Genomic DNA, 21191 nt, shown 5'->3' with positions numbered 1-21191 from the left:
TTCGTCCTCATTGTATGGAAAGCAATGAATTGTGGGCTCTGGAATATTACAGACTTCAGACTGAATCCTAACTCCACTCTTACAGCTTTTATGACCTTGGGAAATTGTTACGTTCTCAGAGCATCGATTTCTTCATCTGTCGTACCAATGGGACAAGGAGGGTACATACCTCACAGTGTAGCTGTAAGTGTTAAATGAAACAATGCAGGTAGAGTAACATAGTGCCTAGCCCTTGGTGAATGCTGGGAAAGCAGTGGGGGACAAATCAGGAAGGGAAGAAAGAAGCAAAGAAGGAAGGGAGAGAGGAAAGGAGAGAAGGAGGAAGGAAGGAGAGAGGGAGGAAAGGAGAAAAAAACAGGAAGGTGGGTCAAGACTATTACAGGATAAGAAAAGTTTGATGAAGTCCACATGGAAGAAAAAGGTTCATTTTAATAAACTGTCAAATATGATGAAAAATGCTTAGAAACAGGATGCATTTTTTTTATTTGAAAAAGAAGATTCTCTGCCTCTTTTTGCAATGCCATTTCTCTTAAGAGGGATTTTCCTATGTCACTCATGGGATAAACTTAATATAAACTTGGAAATTTTTTTCATATTTGGGTTTTGTTCATATTTTCTTTGCAAGAACCAACATATTTAAAACACATTAAGAATAATAAAAATAGTGACTCTTACTGGATAAATGTTTGTCTATTTCTCAACCTTAAATAAGCTTTTATTTTTAAAATTCCCAAAGGATTTAGTGACATTAATTTGAAAAATCACCCTTAAAATCTGAATCTGTTTAAATGTATGGTACGTCTCATAGAAAAAAAAAAAAAAAACATGCAACACAACATTAAATAAACTGATTTTTTTTACTTAAAAGTTAATAAATGCTATAAAAATGCAGGTATCTTAGGAACAACTGAATTAAGAAACTGCCCTAAGCTCAGGCCTGGTGGGTACAGGGGTCTCCTAATAAATATTGCAGGATATCTGTATGCTGAATTTCTCCAGATTCATTGAAAGGTATATTTATTCACCATGGGCCCAGCTTTCCTTATTTACTGAAGACGCAGTTCTGTTTTATCATATTCATGAATCACAGCAGTAGAATAACGAAAATGTAATCAGAATGTTGTCAGGATGAGGGCCCAAGGGCAAGTCTGAAAAACAACCAAATCTTGGGGATGCAAATCGAATCTTATCCCACCAGGTAAACTCCAGCTTTGTATTGAAGAACAAATGCAAACAAAACTACATAAAAGCTCCCTTATTGATCAGGGACTGTGAGACCTACTTTATATATTTGCATATAAGCACTGTCATTTTGTTCTACCAGGCAAAGCCATATGACACAGTCATTAGGAGCAAAGGCAGCCTGGTTAGATCAGGGCTCTGAGACTCCTTAGCTGTGTCCTTGGACAAGTTACTTAGTCTCTCTGTACCTTTTCTTCTTCTGTAAATTACTCATAGTATCTATCTCATAGGGTTGCATAAGAATCCAATAATATAATACCCTAAGCATCCAGGGCAATGCCTGACAGACACATGGAAAGTTCTCAATAAGTTAGAATAAATAAATATTATTTAATGAATATCACTATCGATATACTAAATATTATTCTCATTAATTTTTTTTTTTTTGTAAATGGAACTAGACTAGAAATTCATCATGTTACAGATGAAAACTCACCAAAGAGCATATGGAGAACGTGATGGTGGATTCAGTACCCTACCCACTAGCCCAGTTCCCTTTGGGAAAGGAAGTGGGGACTGCAGCAGCTGGGATCTTTTCTTTTTCAGAAATAGACATAAGAGTGCTGAGCTAAAATAAATGTCATATCTCCACGGGCTCATTTCTGAGGAAGCAATAACAATAGGCTCAAGTTACATCGAAACAACCTCGCTCTTGGTGTGTAAGCCTGTTCGTGTTTTGCAGTCTCTCCTAGCCAGTCAATCACCTAGTCTGAGCATGTTTTCTCTCTTTACACACAACCTACACATATGTCATGATTTTCACCGTGCTAACTACAACTTTTTACCCCAACAGAAAAAAAGCAAGGAGGGAGGCCATTGGGGGATGGGTAGAAGAAAGAGATGGAAGAGGAAGGCATTTGATCATTTACTGAGAGGAACACTAGGTGCTCACTTAACACAGTCTTAAATACTTGTATAATGAAGCAAGATGTTTCTGCCTATGCATCCAACAGGTATTCCTGAGAATTACACTCAAGATTTATGAGGCCTCTGTGATGCCCAACTTGTTTTGGAAGGACAAAGTCTACGAATAATTTTTTTTCAGGAATAACCTGTGACCATTCTAAACCCTCCCAGACATTCATAGTTTGTTGAATGAACTAGATCTAGGCAAACCCCTGCTTAAGTGGGAACCAGACTGGCAGCTTAGACCCATGGCTTCTGCCAATGGCTTTCGCATTTGGTTTGCTTAACTTAGTTCTCTGGGAAGTCATAGACTCCTGTACTTGCCAATGAACCACTCATAAGACGACAGGCTTATCTGCAAATGGGCTCTGACCTACACGAACAGAGACTATTTCTAGAGCTTTATCATCATTAGTTGCTCCCACTGCTGGAATGCTAGAAATGTACATGAGAGGAAATGCACTGGTGTATTCAGGAAATATTTGTGAATGTATCAGAACTTAGACTCGGAATATCCAGGCCACTGTCATCTATTTTAGGAGGTGACCACTTAGAGAGAGGGGAATTTTACCAAGTATAAGCGCAAGACATTTTAAAAACTGGGATGATGAAGTTATCTGCAGAAAATGAAATCAGGCCAACACCAATAGCCCAGCTAAAATTAAAATTCTAGAATGGGCTTCAGAAAAATCATAACATGCCCAGATTAAGGGGAAAAAAGCTTCATTCAAGAGAAACAAATAAAATGGGGACAGAATTTCCTATAGTTTCACTTCATAGAGAAAACCAATGAGGTACAGATCTTGACATGGATCAGGTTTGGAAGCCTTTATTTCCAGAAAAAAAAAGAAGTCAGGAGAAGTCTGTTGATAGGCTATCAGTGTATTTTGTGAACTGAAATGGTGTATCTGTCTGATTTAAAGCCTAATATAACCTATTGTTATTCCTGATTGAATAAAGTCATAATAAAAAAAATGCAAAACCACAAATAATTCCAAACCATAATAATCAAATGTATTAAGCAATTATCTTCATCTCCTTTGCAACACCCCTTTGATTAGGGCTGCCAAACTTAGCAAATTAAAATATAGGACACCCGGTTAAATTTAAATTTTAGGTAACCAACAAACCATTTCTTGGTATGTCCCATGTAATATTTGGGACACACTGATGCTAAAAATATATTCATCACTAATCTAAAATTCAATTTAATTGAGTATCTCATGTTTTATCTGGCAAAGCTACTTCTGCCCCATCCTTAGAGCTCCTCTGATTTAGCTAATAGTAAAGCTAACTTGCATTTATTAATACTCAAATAGAGAGGTTAAACATTGTCTTTCTGCCAGGTTCAAATGCTCACTTTGAGATCTTTGATAAGTTGCTTCACTTGACTGTGTCACAGTGGCCACATCTGTAAAATGGGATTAATAAGAGTCCCTCCCTCCCTCTCAGGGTCAGTTTGGAGATTATAGAAGATGGTATATGGAAGGGCCTAGCACAGAACTGAGTGCATAGCAAATGCTCAGTCAATATTAGCTATTGGTGTTGGCAAGAGAACATGATGAAAGATAAAATGACAAAGAAGTACCTGAGATCTGTCCTTTGCCAGGAATAATCCTTATCTATACGTAGACAATGGAGAGCTGTCAATGGCTATGACTTCATTTATTTGACTTTCATTTTATTTGACAAATAGGGAGTAGCACTTAGGAATAATAATTACCAATACTGATGCAGCCTATTACAGTTTACAGCACAGCCTTTCACATTTATTACCTGGTAATAATGCCACATGCGTATTTCAAAAAAAAAAAAATTCAAGACAGTAATTCTCAGAGGGAGTATTGTGAAAACGTAGCTGTATGGTCTTGGTATGACTCTCACCCCCTTCTGAGACCCACCACTCTAGACAGTTTCAAGGATTAAAAAAAATCTACAAGAAAATACTTCCTTTGGCAAGGAAGCAGGTTTAGAGCAGTCCTTTTGTAGGTACACAACATAGAAATGACTTCTGGTCCCAAACATGTCTTTCTGTCCCGAACCCCCACACAAAATAATCCTCAGTGTCGTCATCATCAAATACAAAGGGCCTCGACACAGCTGGCCAACAAAGACCCTCAGCAGAATGGCTTTTTAAAAGCCAAGTCCAAAGAAAGCTGCAACCTGTGGCCTCTATTCATCACCGGAAGATTCTAAATGCTTTCCCCCTTTTGTAACTGGAGAACATCTGGCTTCCAGAACAATCTCTCTCCCAGCGGTAAGTTTTACATACAGAGAAGCAACATCCTTGTTTTTAACGTTGCTTTCTCATGTCCTTGATTAGGAAACATGCCCCTTTCAAAGTAGTTTTACAGCCAGAATCCCAACCCGCCTAAATGGTACCCATCTTGTTTCTTGCCTAAGCAAGAAATATTGTATATGTTGTTAAATTAATTAAACAAAGAAGCCATTAGACCGATATAGCTTCATTGCTATCGCCGCCTATGTAAGCAAACCAAAATCTAAGCCTGTAAATACCTCAAGGTTATGAAATCAAAACGTTAAGGACAACCAATCACAAGAGCCAACTAGGCTTTAAGCTATAGGCAATCAATAATTCCCTTTCTTTGTTTCTGCCTGTTCTCTATAAAAATCTCTCCCTGAGTTCCCATCTTTGGAGCCTTGCAAACCACTTCTGATTCAGCACTGCCCAATTCAAACTGATTTTGGCTCAAATAAACTCTTAAAAATTCTAATATGTCTCAGTTTATCTTTTAATAATGTAAGTAAGTACAAGGCTTATTTCTGAAGGAAAATTCTGGCGTGCTAGGATTTTCTGTGTTCTTTTTTGCAATACTTAAGTTTTCAGCATCTTGGTATAGAACAAGAGGGCAAGGTACAGATGGCATTTGGGATTTAGTTGGTGTACATATTTGATTAAAATGGCAGACAAATCACATCGTTTCTACTCAGAAGATATTTCTTTAACATAGATTGATAGAGTTTCAACATGACTGATGTAGTTTTGAATAGTGATCAAATCAACAAAATTCAAGAAAACAATGCATAGCCCAGCGGGTGCAACTTCTGGCTCCTAAGAATATGCACCCAGCTGAATAAAGCCAAGACACTTCCGGGGCGGGCATTGGCGCTGGGCAGTTTACTCCCCAGAAGAAAGGAAGCCCTGGGACCAGCAAATTCATTTAAAATCTAGCATTAAGTACCTTCCTAGTCCTTTATTTGCAACACTACTCTTAAACATATGTCAAGCAATTCCCTTTCTAACTTGCCTTGCCCACCAGATATTAAAATGCGAGGTTGGGGTTTAGGCATTTTATGGGGTTTTTTAAGATTAACAGGATGCATTTAAATTCCCTTTGAGAAGACACCTAGATATTATCATATGTAAAAGGTAACACTGAGGAGGTTGCCAAGAGCTGGAGGGAGGAGGGAATGGGAAGTAAGTCTTTAATAGATACAGAGGTTTAATTGGAGATGAATAATGAAATGAATGAAAAGGTTCTGGAAACAGAGGGTGGCTATGGTCACAGAAGAACATGCAGAGGGTGGCTATGGTCACAGAAGTTCATGATGCTACAGAACTGCACACTTAAAAATGGCTAAAGGGGTAAATTTTGTTGTATGTTTTACCACAATAAAAAAAAACTGATACACCAATAAAGGTGATTAAAAACATTTTTAAAGGGGAGAGGTAAAGGAAAAATAACCAGACAGAAAGTGGGAGAGAAAGAAATGGAAAGAAAAGAGACAGATGAACCCGCACCCCCACCCAGGGCAGTGGTGGGCTGGTGGAAGTGATACTAAAGAGGAAAAGTAAGTTGAGCCCCCTCCACCACCCCCAAGTCAGGAAGAGGCTACCTCACTCAGAAAACATGGACTGAGCGCTTGAGAGAGGGTGCTGTGTGTGGTGGACAGTTTGTCAACAGAGCCCACCCCTCAGCAAATAAAGGCAATCAAGCCATTAAAAAATTCACTGCAGGGGCGCCTGGGTGGCGCAGTCGGTTAAGCGTCCGACTTCAGCCAGGTCACGATCTCGCGGTCCGCGAGTTCGAGCCCCGCATCAGGCTCTGGGCTGATGGCTCAGAGCCTGGAGCCTGTTTCCGATTCTGTGTCTCCCCCTCTCTCTGCCCCTCCGCCGTTCATGCTCTGTCTCTCTCTGTCCCAAAAATAAATAGACGTTGAAAAAAAAATTAAAAAAAAAAATTCACTGCATACAAATGGCCAATAAACACATGAAAATGTACTGAGCATCATTACCCATCAGGGAAATGCAAACCAATACCACTCAACACCTACTAGGATGGTTACAATAAAAGCACAGACAATAGCAAGTGTTGACTAAGATACGGAAAAAGCAAACCTCCTATCTGTTGATGGTGGGAGTGTAAAATGGTGCAACCACTTTGGAAAACAATCTAACAGTTCTCCACAAAGTTAAAAATACATTTACCATATGGCCCAGCAGTTCCACTCCTGGGTCCATAGCCATGACACATGAAAACATAGGTCCATGCAAACAAAGACTTGCACATCCACAGAAGCACTATTCATAATAGGCAAAAAGTGGAAACAACTGAAAAGTCTACCAACTTGTGAAAGGATCAAGAATCAAAGCAAAACACTGGAATACCCATTAAATGAAATACCATTCAGCACTGAAGGAAATGAGATATTGGTTGAGGACACAACATGGATGAATCTTAAAAACATCAGGCTAAGTGAAAAAAACAGACACAAAAGACTACATGTTATATGATTCCATTTATATGAAATGTCCAGAACAGGCGAACCTATAGAGACAGAAAATAGGTGTTTGCTTGGGATTGTGATGGGAAAGGAGATTATCCATCACTGGGCATGAGGGATCTTATGGAAGTGATGAAATCTTATGAATTTGGATTACAGTGATGGTTGGTAAATTTAAAAGTTGTTAAATTATAGACTTAAATGTGTGAACTTTATGGTATATAAATTATACACCTCAATTAAGTTGTGTTTTAAAAATAAAGGAACGGTATGGGGTGCCTGGGCGGCTCAGTAGGTTAAGCGTCTGACTCTTGGTTTCGGCTCAGGTCATGATCTCATGGTTCATGAAACTGAGCCCTGTGTCAGGCTTTGTGCTGACAGTGCAGAGTCTACTTGGGATTCTCTCTCTCCTTCTCTTGTCTGCCCCTCTCCTGCTCAGGCTCTCTCTTTCTCAAAACAGGTGAATATTTTTTCAAAAATTTTTAAAATGGAATGGTAAAAAATGAATTGAATTGTAATTTAGAGACTCTAACACATGCAAAACAAACAAAAACACTGAGGAAAGTGGCATATGAGGGGAAAGCAGGAAGGGAGCCTCAAGAGAAAGACCCTGAGGTAAGCACATCGGGACCAAGTTTGGGGAAAGCCAACAGTCCAGCCTAATCAGTCTAGATAAAGATTGGTCTTCATTTGTTCATTCATAGATTTATTCATTCAGCAAATACTAACAGTTGCACATGATGTGCTAGACACTCAGCCAGGTGCTGGGGACACATGCCCTATGGCAATCACATTCCAGCAGGGGAGACCAGATATTCTGCATTGACCTCTGTGGTTATTTATGTGAGACTGGCTAGGGAGGAGTACTAGGTTCAGTGAAAGCATGTAACAAACAAGACTTGTCAGAAAGTGCTGTTCAAGGAAATAATACTTGGGCCAAAGACTGGAATATAAAGAGAAGTTAACTGGGAGGGAGAGGGAGAGAGAGGAGGAAAACCAAGGGAGCAGTCAATAAAAGAATGGGGTTCTAAAAAGCAGAGCACCTGCCAGAGTTTGGTTAAGGTGCTTAGGGCAATGGAAAGGCCAGCAGGCTTGAGCAGAGGGATGTTATCAGGTTGGTCTTTAGAAAAGATCACTTTGGCTACAAATAGTGCAGGTGGAGATGGCAAATTTGGGTACAGAGACACAGTGGAAGACAAGGCTAGAAATGAAATTACAGTTAGAGTAAGGAAATGTTCAATGCCAGGAGGAGATGTCTAAGCCTTGGTCAGTGTTCAAAAGGAATGGAATCAAAGGGTTTGGAACAGGAGAGTCCTTTCTCAGGCTCATTGGGAACTGGAGAGCCAGGAGCATTGATAGGGCTCATGTGGCCACACCTGACACTGCCTCGGTTGAATGCTGAGACAATGTTTTCCCAAACTGACCACAAAAGTCACCTGGGGTGCTCATTAAAAATGCTAATTCTCAAACTCAGATCTCCTGAATGTGAATTTTGAAAGGAGAAACCTGGGAAGCTGTATTTTTACTATTGTTTTCTACACTGCTGCAGGAGATTCTCACAGTCATGGCAAGTTTTAGAAAATACTGATCCATACATTTAAAAAAAATCAATGTCTAGGCAAGCAAAAAACAGAATAGGATATAATATAGAAGCTATCCTGGAATATGAGTTCCCTTTTCTTCTAGTTAACAATGGTAAGTGTCCATGGATAGATCACACACACACACACGCACGCGCGCGTGCGCGCGCGCGCGCACACACACACACACACAGGAATATTACTTAGCCATAAAAAAGGATGGGATCTTGCCATTTGTGACAACATGGATGGACCTAGAGGGTACTATGCCAAGTGAAATAAGTCGAACAGAGAAAGACAAACCCCATATGATTTCACTTATGTGTAGAATCTAAAAAACAAAACAAATGAAAAAACAAACAAAAAGCAGAAATAGACCCACAGATACAGAGAACAAAATGATGGTTGCCAGAGGGGAGCAGATGTGGGGGATGGGCAAAATGGGTGAAGGGGACTAGGAAATATAGCCTTCCAGTTATGGAATGAATAAGTCACAGGGATAATTTATAATGAACTTATCCATTCATCTGTTGATGGACACTTGGATATATTATGATCACTTTTTTTTTAGTTTATTTATTTAAGTAATCTCTATATTCAGTGTTGGGCCTGAACTCATGACCCCAAAATCAGGAGTCACATGTTCCACTGACTGAGCCAGCCAGGCATCCCTACTATGTTCACTTTTTAAAAGTTGTTTTTACCTGTTCTTGTTTCAAGAGAACCACTAACCTATTTCAGCCTGTGCCTGTTCACAAGAACACAAAGATAGTTATACTTTAGGATAGCTCCTATATTATATCTTATTCTGTTTTGCTGCTTGCCTAGACATTGATTGAAAAAAAAAAAGCATGGATCAGTATTTTCTACAACTTGCATGACCGTAAGAATCACCTGCAGCAGTGTAAAAAAACAAAAGTAAAAACAGCATAAGGAATATAGTCAGTGGTATTGTCATAGTGTTATATGATGACAGATGGTAGCTAGACTTGTGAGCATAACATAACATTTAGACTTGTCAAATCACTATGTTGTGTCCCTGAAACGAATGTAACATTGTGTTAACTTACACTTGAATTAAAAAAAAACAAAAAACGTGAACATGGTATAATAAGAAAATAGTAATGGGTGTGTCTAATATTGGTTTTTGGCATCTATGGCATTGGCACTGAAGAAAAGTAGGTACAATTCTAGGTAGATCTGAGAACATCTGTTTCCCAGGGCTGCCATAATAAGTTACCACAAAATTGGTGGCTTCAAACAACGGAAATTTATTCTGTCACAATTTTGGAGGCCAGAACTTTAAAATCAAGGTATTGGCAGAGCTGTGCTCCTTCTGAAGGTTCTAGGGGAGCATCTTTCCTTGCCTCTTCCAGCTTGTCTGGTGGCTCCATGTGTTCTTTGGTTTGGGCCTTCCCATGCTCCAATCTCTGCCTCTGTCTGTTCACATGGCCTTCTTTTCCAGGTGTGTTTCCTCTCTTTCTGTTTCTTATAAGGACACATATCATTGGACTTAGGATCTACTGGTTTAATCCAGGATAACCTCATCTAGAGATTCTTAATTGAATTGCAAAGACTCATTTTCCAAATAAGGTCATATTTACAAGTACCAGGGTTTAGGTCTTGGACATCCCTTTTTGGGGGGAAGAATGGGTTCACAATTCAACCTACTAAGCCGAGTGATTTAAAGTTGTTGAGCAGGCCCATATGATGTTCCTATTCACATCAGTGTATTTAGAGGGTGTTTTTAATATAAATGCTCCTAGCTCAATGTTCCTCAGAATGACAGAAGTTTATTTACGAATGAATTCACTCTTCTGAGTCATATCCATTTTTAGTAGCACGACTTTGTCATTTCAAACTAAGATATAGTATTAAAACGTTACCTGTAGTAGACAAAATCACATTCAGACAATGACATTGCAAACAATTTTGTACCATTTTAAGAAAGAAAATTTCTAAGCATGAAGATAGGTACATCTATTATAAAAAGAGCAATATGGAGGAAACCAAACTATTACAGTGATTTCTCCTGATATTCCCCTTGGCAAGTGTCAATGAATCAAGTTTTATTGTAGTTAGAGTTTTAACAGAATAGTTTGTTTTCCCAGGGCAGAAGACAGGGATAGATGATATTGCAAGGATATGTAAAGTAGTTATTAGAAACAGTAATAGTGGTACACATATAGATATATGATGAGGAGTCTATAGTTAATTAATGAACATCAGGCACTCACAGACACAGGAAAAAAATAGTACTTTGGATGGGTACAAAGACAGGATGGATACATAAAGCAGTGTAGGGTAGGAACCACAGTAATAACTAAAGGAAAAAATTGATGATTGCTGCATAATTGGGAAACTCAAAGCAGAAGATCTAAACAGAAGTATTTCCCTAAGTTATATCCACCACAAGTTTCACAAATTCTTTAGGGAGAATAGACTGACATTAATAGAGGAACTTAATAATATTTGTAGAAATTTACTGGTGTATTTATATATATTTCTATTTTGCTTAACTTTTTAAAGTGTATGGTATCCATTCTTCAGGGTGGGCTCAGTTCTTGAGAACTAAAAATCCTCTGTTCTTATTAAACATTCCCAGCTATTTATTAAAGAAGAGGAGAGATCAAGAATGACATCTCAACTGGCCAGACCCAAATAAAACTTCAGTCAAGATCCTGGTTGCGAGGATCAGTGGACTGATTAAGTAGCAACCTTAGAAAATGACACCTGGGGGCACCTGGGTGGCTCAGTCGGTTAAGTGCCTGACTCTTGGTTTCAGCTCAAGTCATGATCTTGTGGTTTGTGAGATTGAGCCTGCATCAGGCTCTGTGCTGACAGAACAGAGCCTGCTTGGGATTCTCTCTCTCCCTCTCTGCCCCTCCCCTGCTCCCACCCTCTGTCTCTCTCAACATAAATAAATTAACTAAACAAATGGGACTTGGACAAGACTTGCTTCTATCAGAACATGCCATTTGCTTTTATAACACAAACTCTAGTCTCTCTGATCATTTAAATGTCTGCACTACATCTGCAGCTACACTAGTAACACATTTCAGAAATGAATTCTTAAAATGATGACTGATTCCAAAATAGCAAATAAAAATCCATCAAGCTCATCCACCCATCCCTCTCTGTCTGATGCAGTCATAGATACAAACTTCTGTCTTTGCAATAACAGCCAGTGAAATGCAAATACACCATCGAATCTATATTATTGTCTTGCTAATTCTGCTAAACATAATAACATAATTATAAGAAAATGAACTTTCAGTACTGGATAGTTAAATTGTTTAGATTAGTTGACTCTTTTCACCAAGCAGGTGATTACCCCATCTTTCATTTAATTTCACTGTGGCATTTTTGTTTGCTTTCTCTAACATTTTTAACACAGATAATTTAAGTCCAGCCTTCACATTACAAAGGAAAGCTTGAATAAATTCATCCTGTATGTTCTTTTGCACAATCTATACTGATACATCCAGGAGTGAAATATCTCTAGGGATATCTCAATATAAAAAGGGACACCACTTGGGGTACCTGGCTGGCTCAGTTCATGGAGGAGGTGACATTCAATCTTGGGGGGTTGTGAGTTCAAGCCCCATATTGGGCTTAGAGCTTACTTTAAAAAGGTGGGGGGGGGTAGATAGTACTTTTTGTTTTTCAAAGGAAAATTCACATGTGGCATATACTTAAATTCTAGTCATTCAAGCAAAAATGTTAGAAAGCCTCCTACTCCCAGCCTCTGTTAACTGAAATATAAACAGAATTTTAAGAAGGAGGAACCATTCTTTTGTGTCTAATCTAGTAATAGAGGGCAAGTGGTTGAGTCTGATACACTTTGCTATGGATTCTTCAATCTAGGCAATGATTATAAATTTATGCATTTAATTTGAACAGTGATAATTGGGTTGATTGCCAGATGACTCATTTTGTAAACTTTTGGCCATTAGTGTTCCAGCTGGAGTGGGCCATGTGCTGCCTTCCCGCTGACATCACTGGAAATTTTGACTCAAGATCAAAGCTACTTTATGCCTCTCTGACCTTTCTTCACCATGCACAGTGGGACCCGGGTTCTCAGCTCTGAATGTTCAGATTTGTTCCACTGTGCCCACGGGGTTACCACTTGCAGACAACCTACATGTACATATTCAGTAGAGACCCTGAAACAAGCCTACTGGAATTCACGTGTTGGATTCTAGCTTTCAGGTGGCTTCCTAATCCAGATGCCAAATTTCAGAAAATCTTATGTCTGGCTGACTCACTGAGGCTCCAGTGAATAGAGAGACAATCCCAGCAGCATTGAGAGGCAGTGCTCATTTTGCCCCTAGAAGTCTTCCATAGGCTCATTTTCCTCTGGAGACGCCCTTTGAGAACCCAACTAGAGAAAGCATCTCTTACCTTGATAGTCATGTCTGCACTGGATGTTTCTGTGGCATCTGAGGCTGCCTCGTCTCCCTTTAGCAGCACACTTTCCCACCCGAGCCCTGAAAACAAAACAAAACAAAACAAATGCCATTTGAGTCACGCGCATTCAGTTGGCATGGATAGACACCTAACTGACATTTTGCACATTCCTATCCTGTGTGTGTTATAAAGGAAACTGCTGTCGCACCACACAGTTAACCTGCTGGGCCGTTACTGGGAAAGTATACTTTCAAAAGTGGCTAATCAGTAACTCCTTTCTTTTTATCTGATCTCCAACTTTGGAGTCCACTGTTCAAATTCTGTATCTTATAGACAGTTCTACCCTCAGTCCAGAGTGAGAAGAAGTTGGAATGAACTCTTCCAGAATCCAGACCTCATACTGAGGTCTTACTGGGGGCTTAACGTGAATCCCAGGACACAGAAACACACACATCTGAATCTAATTCAACACCCAATAGAACTGACTCCAGATTATTCACTGCCCTAGATTCCATACACATACTGGAAATGACTGAAAGTTTATATTCACTTTTATTTTATTTTTTAATTTAAATTCAAGTAAGTTCACATACAGTGTATTATTGGTTTTCAGGAGTAGAACCCAGTGATTCATCACTTACATATAACACCCAGTGCTCATCCCAACAAATACCCTCCTTAACGCCCATCACCCATTTAGCCCATCTCCCATCCACCTCCCCTCTTTTAAAATCTATATGTTTTCTCCCCAAGTCTTGATAAATGTTAGTGTTCTTTTTTCCTTAAGCTGCCAGATGGTCTCCAAGCATAGACACATGACAAGATACAAGGTTTTGCTCTCTTCACTTCAAAAAGGAGATCAGGGGTTGGTATTTAGAAATACCCATGAACGCAATATAGCCTAACTACACCAATTCAGATGCAATTATGTGTGTGAATCAGGTGGAATGGTCTATATTAAGGAAAAGTTTGAAGTAATGACAAGTGTATTTTTAAAAACAGATTTATTGCAGATAAAGTTATCTTTTTTTAAAAGTCTTTCATTTTTTATTATTTTTAAGTTGATTTATTTATTTTGGGGGTTGGGGAGGCACAAAAAGAAGGAGGGAGAGAATCCCAAGCAGGCTCCATGCTGTCAGCACAGAGCCTGACATAGGCCTCAATCCCATCAACCATGAGATCATGACCTGAGCCTAGATCAAGAGTCGGTCACTTAATAGACTGAGCCACCCAGGCACTCCAAGAGTCATCTTCCTAAAAGCTAAAAAGTAATGCTTAGTAAAGTTTTTAAGGGTCTACTTTAACGAGTAGATACAAATTTTATAATTGGTATAATAACTGCCTGCTGGAATATGAATGCTCACAGCCTAAAGTATTAAAAAGATTGTTTTCTTAAACAGGTTAAAATTGGCTGCATAATATTTGCTTACGTTGTCGATTTTCTTAAGAAGTAATTTTGCCTAAGGGTAACTCAAGGACAATATTCATTCCAAACCTGTGTGAATAGCCCAAATTCCAAAATTTCAATTATCTATCATTATGTTAAATCAGGACTGGCAAACATTTTTTGTGCCACATAGTAAACATTTTAGGCTTTGTGGTCTTGCCATTTCTGTTGCAACTTCTCAAGCTGCCACTACAGAGCAAAATGGACAACACATAAATAGCCAACTGACATCAGTCAACAGCCAACATACAAACAAATGGGCATGGCTGAGTTCCAATAAAACTTTATTTACAAAAACAGGCACTGGGCCAGATTTGGCCCATAAGATGTATTTTACCAGATGGACAGTGATGATGCTTGTACCACTTTGTGAATGTATTTAACGCACAGAACCATATACTTAGAAATGGTTACAATGTGTTATATACATTTTAGCACAATAAAAAAAACATTTTGCTAGGCAATATTCAAATTTCCAGTTTAACCGGTTCTATAATTACCCACTGAGTTGGTATACCATTAATTCCATAGCTATTTCTAAAATGTTGTGTATTTAGGTCATTTCTAATTTCTCATCAGTATAGATAATGCTAAAATGAATACTTTGTCTAAATGCTTTTCTTCTTACGAATAATATCCTTCAAAAGGACTCCTATGCAAAATGTATGCATACTGCTGAGGCTAATGGCACATGTTCCCATATTGCCTTGTAAAACAGTGATGTCAATTTTACGATACCACAACAATGTATAATGTAATAATTGTGTCATCACCATAATTTTTTCAATAGTGCTATTATTAAACAAATTGTGTGGTTGTGGGGAATGATTTCTTAAGCAAGGTGGGGCTACATAAAATATTCATCATAGGAGTCCATATATTTTTATGTATAGTATTATAATGATGCTAATAGATATATAATAGATATATAATAGATAATGTAGCTAATAGATACAATATATAACCAAAGTTATAAATGAAATTCATTTTGTATAGAGCACTTTCATCTTTATGCAAAAGTAATTCCTTTGTTGTATAGAAATTTCATTTACAAGTATTGATTTCTGTATTTCTGTATCGAGAGAGAGAGAGAGAGAGAGAGAGAGAGAGAGAGAGAGAAAGCTGTATATCCAATGTGAGGCTTGAACTCACAACCCTGAGATCAAGAGTTGTATGCTTTACTACCTGAGCCAGCCAGGCACCTCCAATTCCCATATCTTTCCCATGTGGGGAAGAACCTTTTCTCTGCCTTAATCCTTTTGTAGGCAAAACAATTTTTATTAAAGGATATATGGCCATAGGAAAGAGACATGAAACTTAAATATATATGTATTCTCAAAATTTTAGCCTCCAATAAAGAAAACATCCATTTTTCTCCCTAAAGTAAGCTCTACACCCAATGTGGGGCTTGAACTTGCTACCCTGAGATTAAGAGTCACATGCTCTACCAACTAAGACAGCCAAACACTCCAAGAAAACAGTTAAAATTAGATAACCTATCATTTCATGGCAAGAGTAAGAGAAAATAGACCTAACATTTTAATTAAAAGTGTTATTAATCCTAACAATAAGTTGTGAAAAGAGGAAACTGTTAATTTAAAAACTAGAGGCAAAATTCTTTCCAGGGAGAAAACTGAGTCTTGGAGAAAAAGAAATTTTATGGATCATTTGGGTATGATGGATCCCACATCATGGAAGTAGGAGTAAAAGGAAGACATCCATTTAGAAGAAGGAGAGAACTTGAAAGAAGCTGGGACAAGAATCGACAGTAAGAAATTTCCAAAGGTGATAAAAAGGACTTTGGGGAACCATGATGTTTAAACATCAATTTTAAATTACTTATCATGCTGTGGCATGACATAAGTCCCCTCAGTCTCATACCTTGAGTGGAGAGCTGTTCTACACAATTGTCCTGTGTCGGTGTTTGGTGGAAATAGAATGAGGACTTCAGGGTGGAGGGAAGAGAGTGGCCATGTGCACCAGGGAGCTCCCTGCAAAAGTGAAATCTGAGGAGGATATGATGATAAGAATCTGGGACAGGGTATTAGACCTGCATATACAAGACAGAGTTCAAATTTTATTTGAACACCAAAGGGCAGCAGACCTTCTCTACCTGAGGACTTGGAGATGCAAAGTGACCAACACTTCTTTACAGGAGGATGCTTATACATGTGAAAATGCCACTTCTATTTCCACAGTGGTGATTTCCATACCACCAACGTGTAAATGCGTTGCACCACAAATAGGCAGGGGGATAGCCTAGAATGCTTGTTTGAGATCCTTCCACTCTACGATTTTATCAATGACTGTCAACATATGCTTTCCTGCCCAAGTTCCTGAGACAAATTTCCACTCAACTAAGGCCAATGTTTATAACAATAGCACAAACATTTAAAAGGTCAGATGTATAACTGCAACAGACAAGACATTCCAGACTGATGTATTTCTATTATTAGTCAGTTTTGTAGGCACAATCACCTCTGATTTCAGAAGAACCTCTACAAAGAATTTGACCTAAGAATTTTGATAATTAATAAATATATATACGCACACATATATACTATTTTACATATTACATTTCTATACAGTCTGCTTTCTTTTTTTTAATATTTTAGAGAGAGAGAGAGAGAGAGAGAGAGAGAGAGAGAGAGAGAGAGAAAGCAGAGAAGAAGGGAAGAGGAAGAGAGAGAGATAATCTTAAGCAGGCTCCATGCTCAGCACAGAGACTGACATGGGGTTCAATCCCATGATGCTGGGATCATGATCCGAGCTTAAATCGAGAGTTCGATGCTTAAACATCTGAGATACCCAGGTGTCCCAGGGACACTTTTATAAAGATCTTTCAGGAATAAGTAAAATTCAGACAACTAGTTGTTGCTTTTTACACATCTTCTCACCTAGCTGCACAGTCATATGAAGAAATCCATTAGCCCAAGCATCCAGTTTCCTAAAGCCCACATCTCTGATCTCAATTCATAGGATGCACTCCACTAACTGCACAGCCCCTCTTTGATTTCTGTTGGGAACAGCACATGTGCAGTTGACAGGGCAGTGCAAGCAGAAGGAAGGAGGCTGAGCTCAGGGTCTGGATGGAGAAGCCAAGGCCACACATGAGGATCTGCAAGCTGAGAGATTTGGGCTGGTAGCAGGGTAGCCATGAGGGCTTGAGTATAGTAACCTGTAGACAACATGGCTTTTGTGTTTGAACAAAAGGAGATAAGACTAGACGAAACAAAGAAGAGGACAAGCAGCTAAGAAGGCTTGTTGGGGAAGCAGCCAATGGCACAGGTGAGAACCCTGAGTGACTTCCTTATTTCTGATTCTGGTTAGTACTAAAAAATAAATAAAAGTAAAAATAAAAATAAGAGACCAAGAGGGAGAGGGTAGCACTGTATGGGAGGGCGCTGGCCATACCTAGACCCCCTGGAACCACTGTGTGTTGCTAGGTGAAAGCAGGGTAAGAAAGACAAGTCAATATGGACCCAAACATGCACGAGAATGGAACTTTGCTCCAGCTCATCTATCCACATAGATTTTAGATAGATCTTGGACAAAGTGGGTCATTGGTGCTGCTCACCAAATATTTCCAGTTCTTTCCTCTTGTGGACACGTAATAGAACTTCACTTCCTGGCCTCCTCAGAGCTGGTGGTCATGTGACTAGTTCCAGCTGATGAGTGTGGTGGGCAGCAGCACATCTCCCACTTCTAGGCTGAGGTGTGTAATTGCTGTTGCGGGACTCTCCTCCAGCATGGTGAATGGTAATGTTCGAGGTAGTGCAATTCTGTTAGCCCAAGTCCCAGAGTGAGGATAACGCAAAGCAGAGACACAGCCAATCCACAACGGCCATGTAGGATGAATGAGAACTAAACTTATACTGTTTTAAGCCATGGGATTGGGGGCCGTTTATTACAGTAGCATAACCTAGCCCAGCCTTAGGAGAGGAAGGAGCCCTTCCAGACTTGCCTTCCCCATCAACTTCCAGTTCCCATCATAGTTCTTTAGATAAATATGTGTTCCATTCTCTAAATCAATTCTGTCATTTAAATTTTGTCTCCATGACTAGGCTATAATGATCATACTTTCTACTTTTTCGGAGCCACCCTGTTTCCATTATGCCCAGTGCTTATTTCACAGGTTAGTTGCATCTCATTGAAGGATTTATGTTCTGAAGACAAAAGACCTCATCTTTCACAGTCAAAACTGCTCTTGAAAATTCCTTAAATCTCCCATACTGTCCAAAATAGCACCATACTTCAGAAAACCCAACAGAGCCACTTTTTGTGCCAGCGTTGGAACAGTCCATTTCCTTTGTTAAGTACCAGATGATGCCATTGACTTGTGCTAAGGATCATGTTGTACAAAAAAATACAGATCTGGAAACTGTAGAGTTTCTCAGGGTTTGGAGATGCACAGCCTGATGGATAGAAGGAGAAACTATCTGTGGGACAGCAGATTAACAACTGCCTTGTCATCCTCACACTGGGGTTGTTTTTGGCTACAGGTAAACAAAAAGCCTATTTAATACATGCTTAAAGAATAGAGGATTGAGTGACTCATGGATAAAGAAGTCTCAAGGTAGTGTGGCACCAGAGGTGGTTGGTTGATTAAATGGCTCCATGGCCCCATGGTCTCATGGCCCCAGTGTGACCTCTCTGCAATTCTCTTGACTTTTTTCCATGGTCCCAAGATGGACACAGCAGTTCCATGTGTCATGAAAACATCCAGAGGCAGGAAAAGGGAGGAGTAAATATACTTCCATAAAAGCACCCTCCCCACACACCCAAAGTCTCACTGGTCAAAAATGTAGCATTAGTCTATTTCTAAACCAATTGTGGAAAAAGTAAATGGAATCATCAAAATTGGCCTGGAGCTAATTAATCAAGATTTACCCTGGGTCAGGCCTCCCCTGGGTCAGCCTTCTCTGAGTACACAGCCATTTGGAGGATGAACAAAGGAACAAAACAGGATCTTGGCCAGCAAGAAAGAAGGGGACAAGTTGATGGCTGTCCCACAAACAACCCATAGGGTCTGATGGACTGGAACACAGACTGGAATAGCAGGCAGAATCCCTGACACTTTTTAAATGTCTATTTTTCTCTCACTATTTTAGATAGAAATATACACTTGAATTCATGTAAATTAAATACACAGCTGATGTCAGGACTCAGCCTTGACTTCTAGTGCCAGCTCCTTGATGAGGTATCCAAAGTGATTATCACCACTTTCTCCCTCTACCATGAACTCACAGGCCTGATCAGGGGCACTCACTGGGGCCTGGGTAGGGAAAGCCCTTAAGTGTGTCTTCCTAACAGTATCGACCGGCTCATCAATGATGTCTGAGAGAGCCCTTATCAACCAGCTTGTAAACACTTGTGGGCAGGGACTGGGCCTCATACCCAGTTAGCCTCTGCTGGGGTCTGTGAAGTGAGAAGTGTGGGTGTTGGGCCACCAGGCTGGAGGGATCAGAGCTTCAGAGTGGGGTATGGGGGAGAGCAGAGAGTGCTCAAAGGAGGACAGGGGGGCGCTGAGGGAAAGGGTGTGGAGGGCATGGGAAACAGCACCATTGCTGCGATAATTCATTCTAGATGCTAAAGAAACAAACAGGTTGAATTGGTCCCTTCCTCGCAAGCCAAGCAAGACCTGGTGGACCTAGTCACTTGCTGGCAAACCCAGAGATAGAGAGCATGTGGAGGTGTAGTCACTGGAAATAAAACATCTGGATGGTAAGACTGTGAGCATTTTGAGAATCTCTACCCCCAAGGTGGGGCTCGAACTTACAACCCAGAGGTCAAGAGTCACATTCTCTACTGACTGAGACAGCTAGGCACCCTAAGGACTCTGAGCACTTTGAAGATGGAGCTGTCCATTCACAAGCCCCACCCAGGCCCACCTCACCCTCAGCACAGTGAGGGCTGGCATGTAGGTGAGGGCTCATTAAATGTTTCCCAAATTGAACTGGAGTTGGAAGGGGCCTAGGATTGACCATCAGGATAGAAAGGATAGAAAGCTCTTCCACAGTGCCACTTGATGGGTGCTCCTCAGCCCCTAACTAACCTTTTCCTGGGAACCTTCCTTACCACCACCCACGGTCATGCTGATTGGATGGCTGGAATGGGCTGTCTTAAATATTTTTTTTTTAATGTTCATTCATTTTCGAGAGACAGAGAGGGACAAAGCATGAGCAAGGAAGGGGCAGAGAGAGGGAGACATAGAATCTGAAGCAGGTTCCAGGCTCTGAGCTGTCAGCACAGAGCCTGACACAGGGCTCAAACTCATGAACTGTAAAATCATGACCTGAGCCGAAGTAGGACGCTCAACTGACTGAGCCACCCAGGCGCCCCTGGAATGGGCTGTCTTAAGAAGAGCTGAGCCACAGACAGATTAGGTAAAATAGACCCCAGATGATGACCTATGTTGCCTGGCTTAAGGAGAGAACAGAGGACATAGTAGAGTCCCTGATGACTGCTAGGAGAGTGTCTATTTTGTTTGTGGGGACTTTGGTGAGGCCTGATCTGATGTGGCCAACCTTCCTATCCACTCTGGCTATTCTCCTCCTCATCACACACCTCTGCCTCAGCCCTCATCAGCCCACTAACCCACACACAGCCCCGGAACTGCGAGGAAGTCTAATTCCCAGCCTTGTGTGTTTCACAGAGAGAACCGAGACCTCAGATAGAAAAGAGTGGGGTAGGGGCGCCTGGGTGGCGCAGTCGGTTAAGCGTCCGACTTCAGCCAGGTCACGATCTCGCCGTCTGTGAGTTCGAGCCCGGCGTCAGGCTCTGGGCTGATGGCTCAGAGCCTGGAGCCTGTTCCCGATTCTGTGTCTCCCTCTCTCTCTGCCCCTCCCCTGTTCATGCTC

General features: G+C 40.3%; 1 protein-coding gene across 8 annotated transcripts in view; it reads right to left on the bottom strand.

Moving 5' to 3' along the window:
• Nucleotides 1–21191, bottom strand: part of PALM2AKAP2 (PALM2 and AKAP2 fusion) — a 465690-nt gene that overhangs the window by 120136 nt on the left and 324363 nt on the right. For all 8 annotated transcript variants that reach the window (XM_040481932.1, XM_040481930.1, XM_040481934.1 and 5 more), the window contains one exon: nucleotides 12879–12964. In XM_040481932.1, the coding sequence (XP_040337866.1) occupies nucleotides 12879–12964 (86 nt within the window). The remainder of the gene's footprint in view (nucleotides 1–12878; nucleotides 12965–21191) is intronic.

This window comes from Herpailurus yagouaroundi, unplaced genomic scaffold (genome assembly GCF_014898765.1).
Source record: "Herpailurus yagouaroundi ecotype Mexico unplaced genomic scaffold, PumYag 160, whole genome shotgun sequence".
Classification (NCBI taxonomy): domain Eukaryota; kingdom Metazoa; phylum Chordata; class Mammalia; order Carnivora; family Felidae; genus Herpailurus; species Herpailurus yagouaroundi.
Note: the sequence above shows the minus strand (reverse complement) of the source record. Positions and strands in the feature narration are given on the sequence as shown.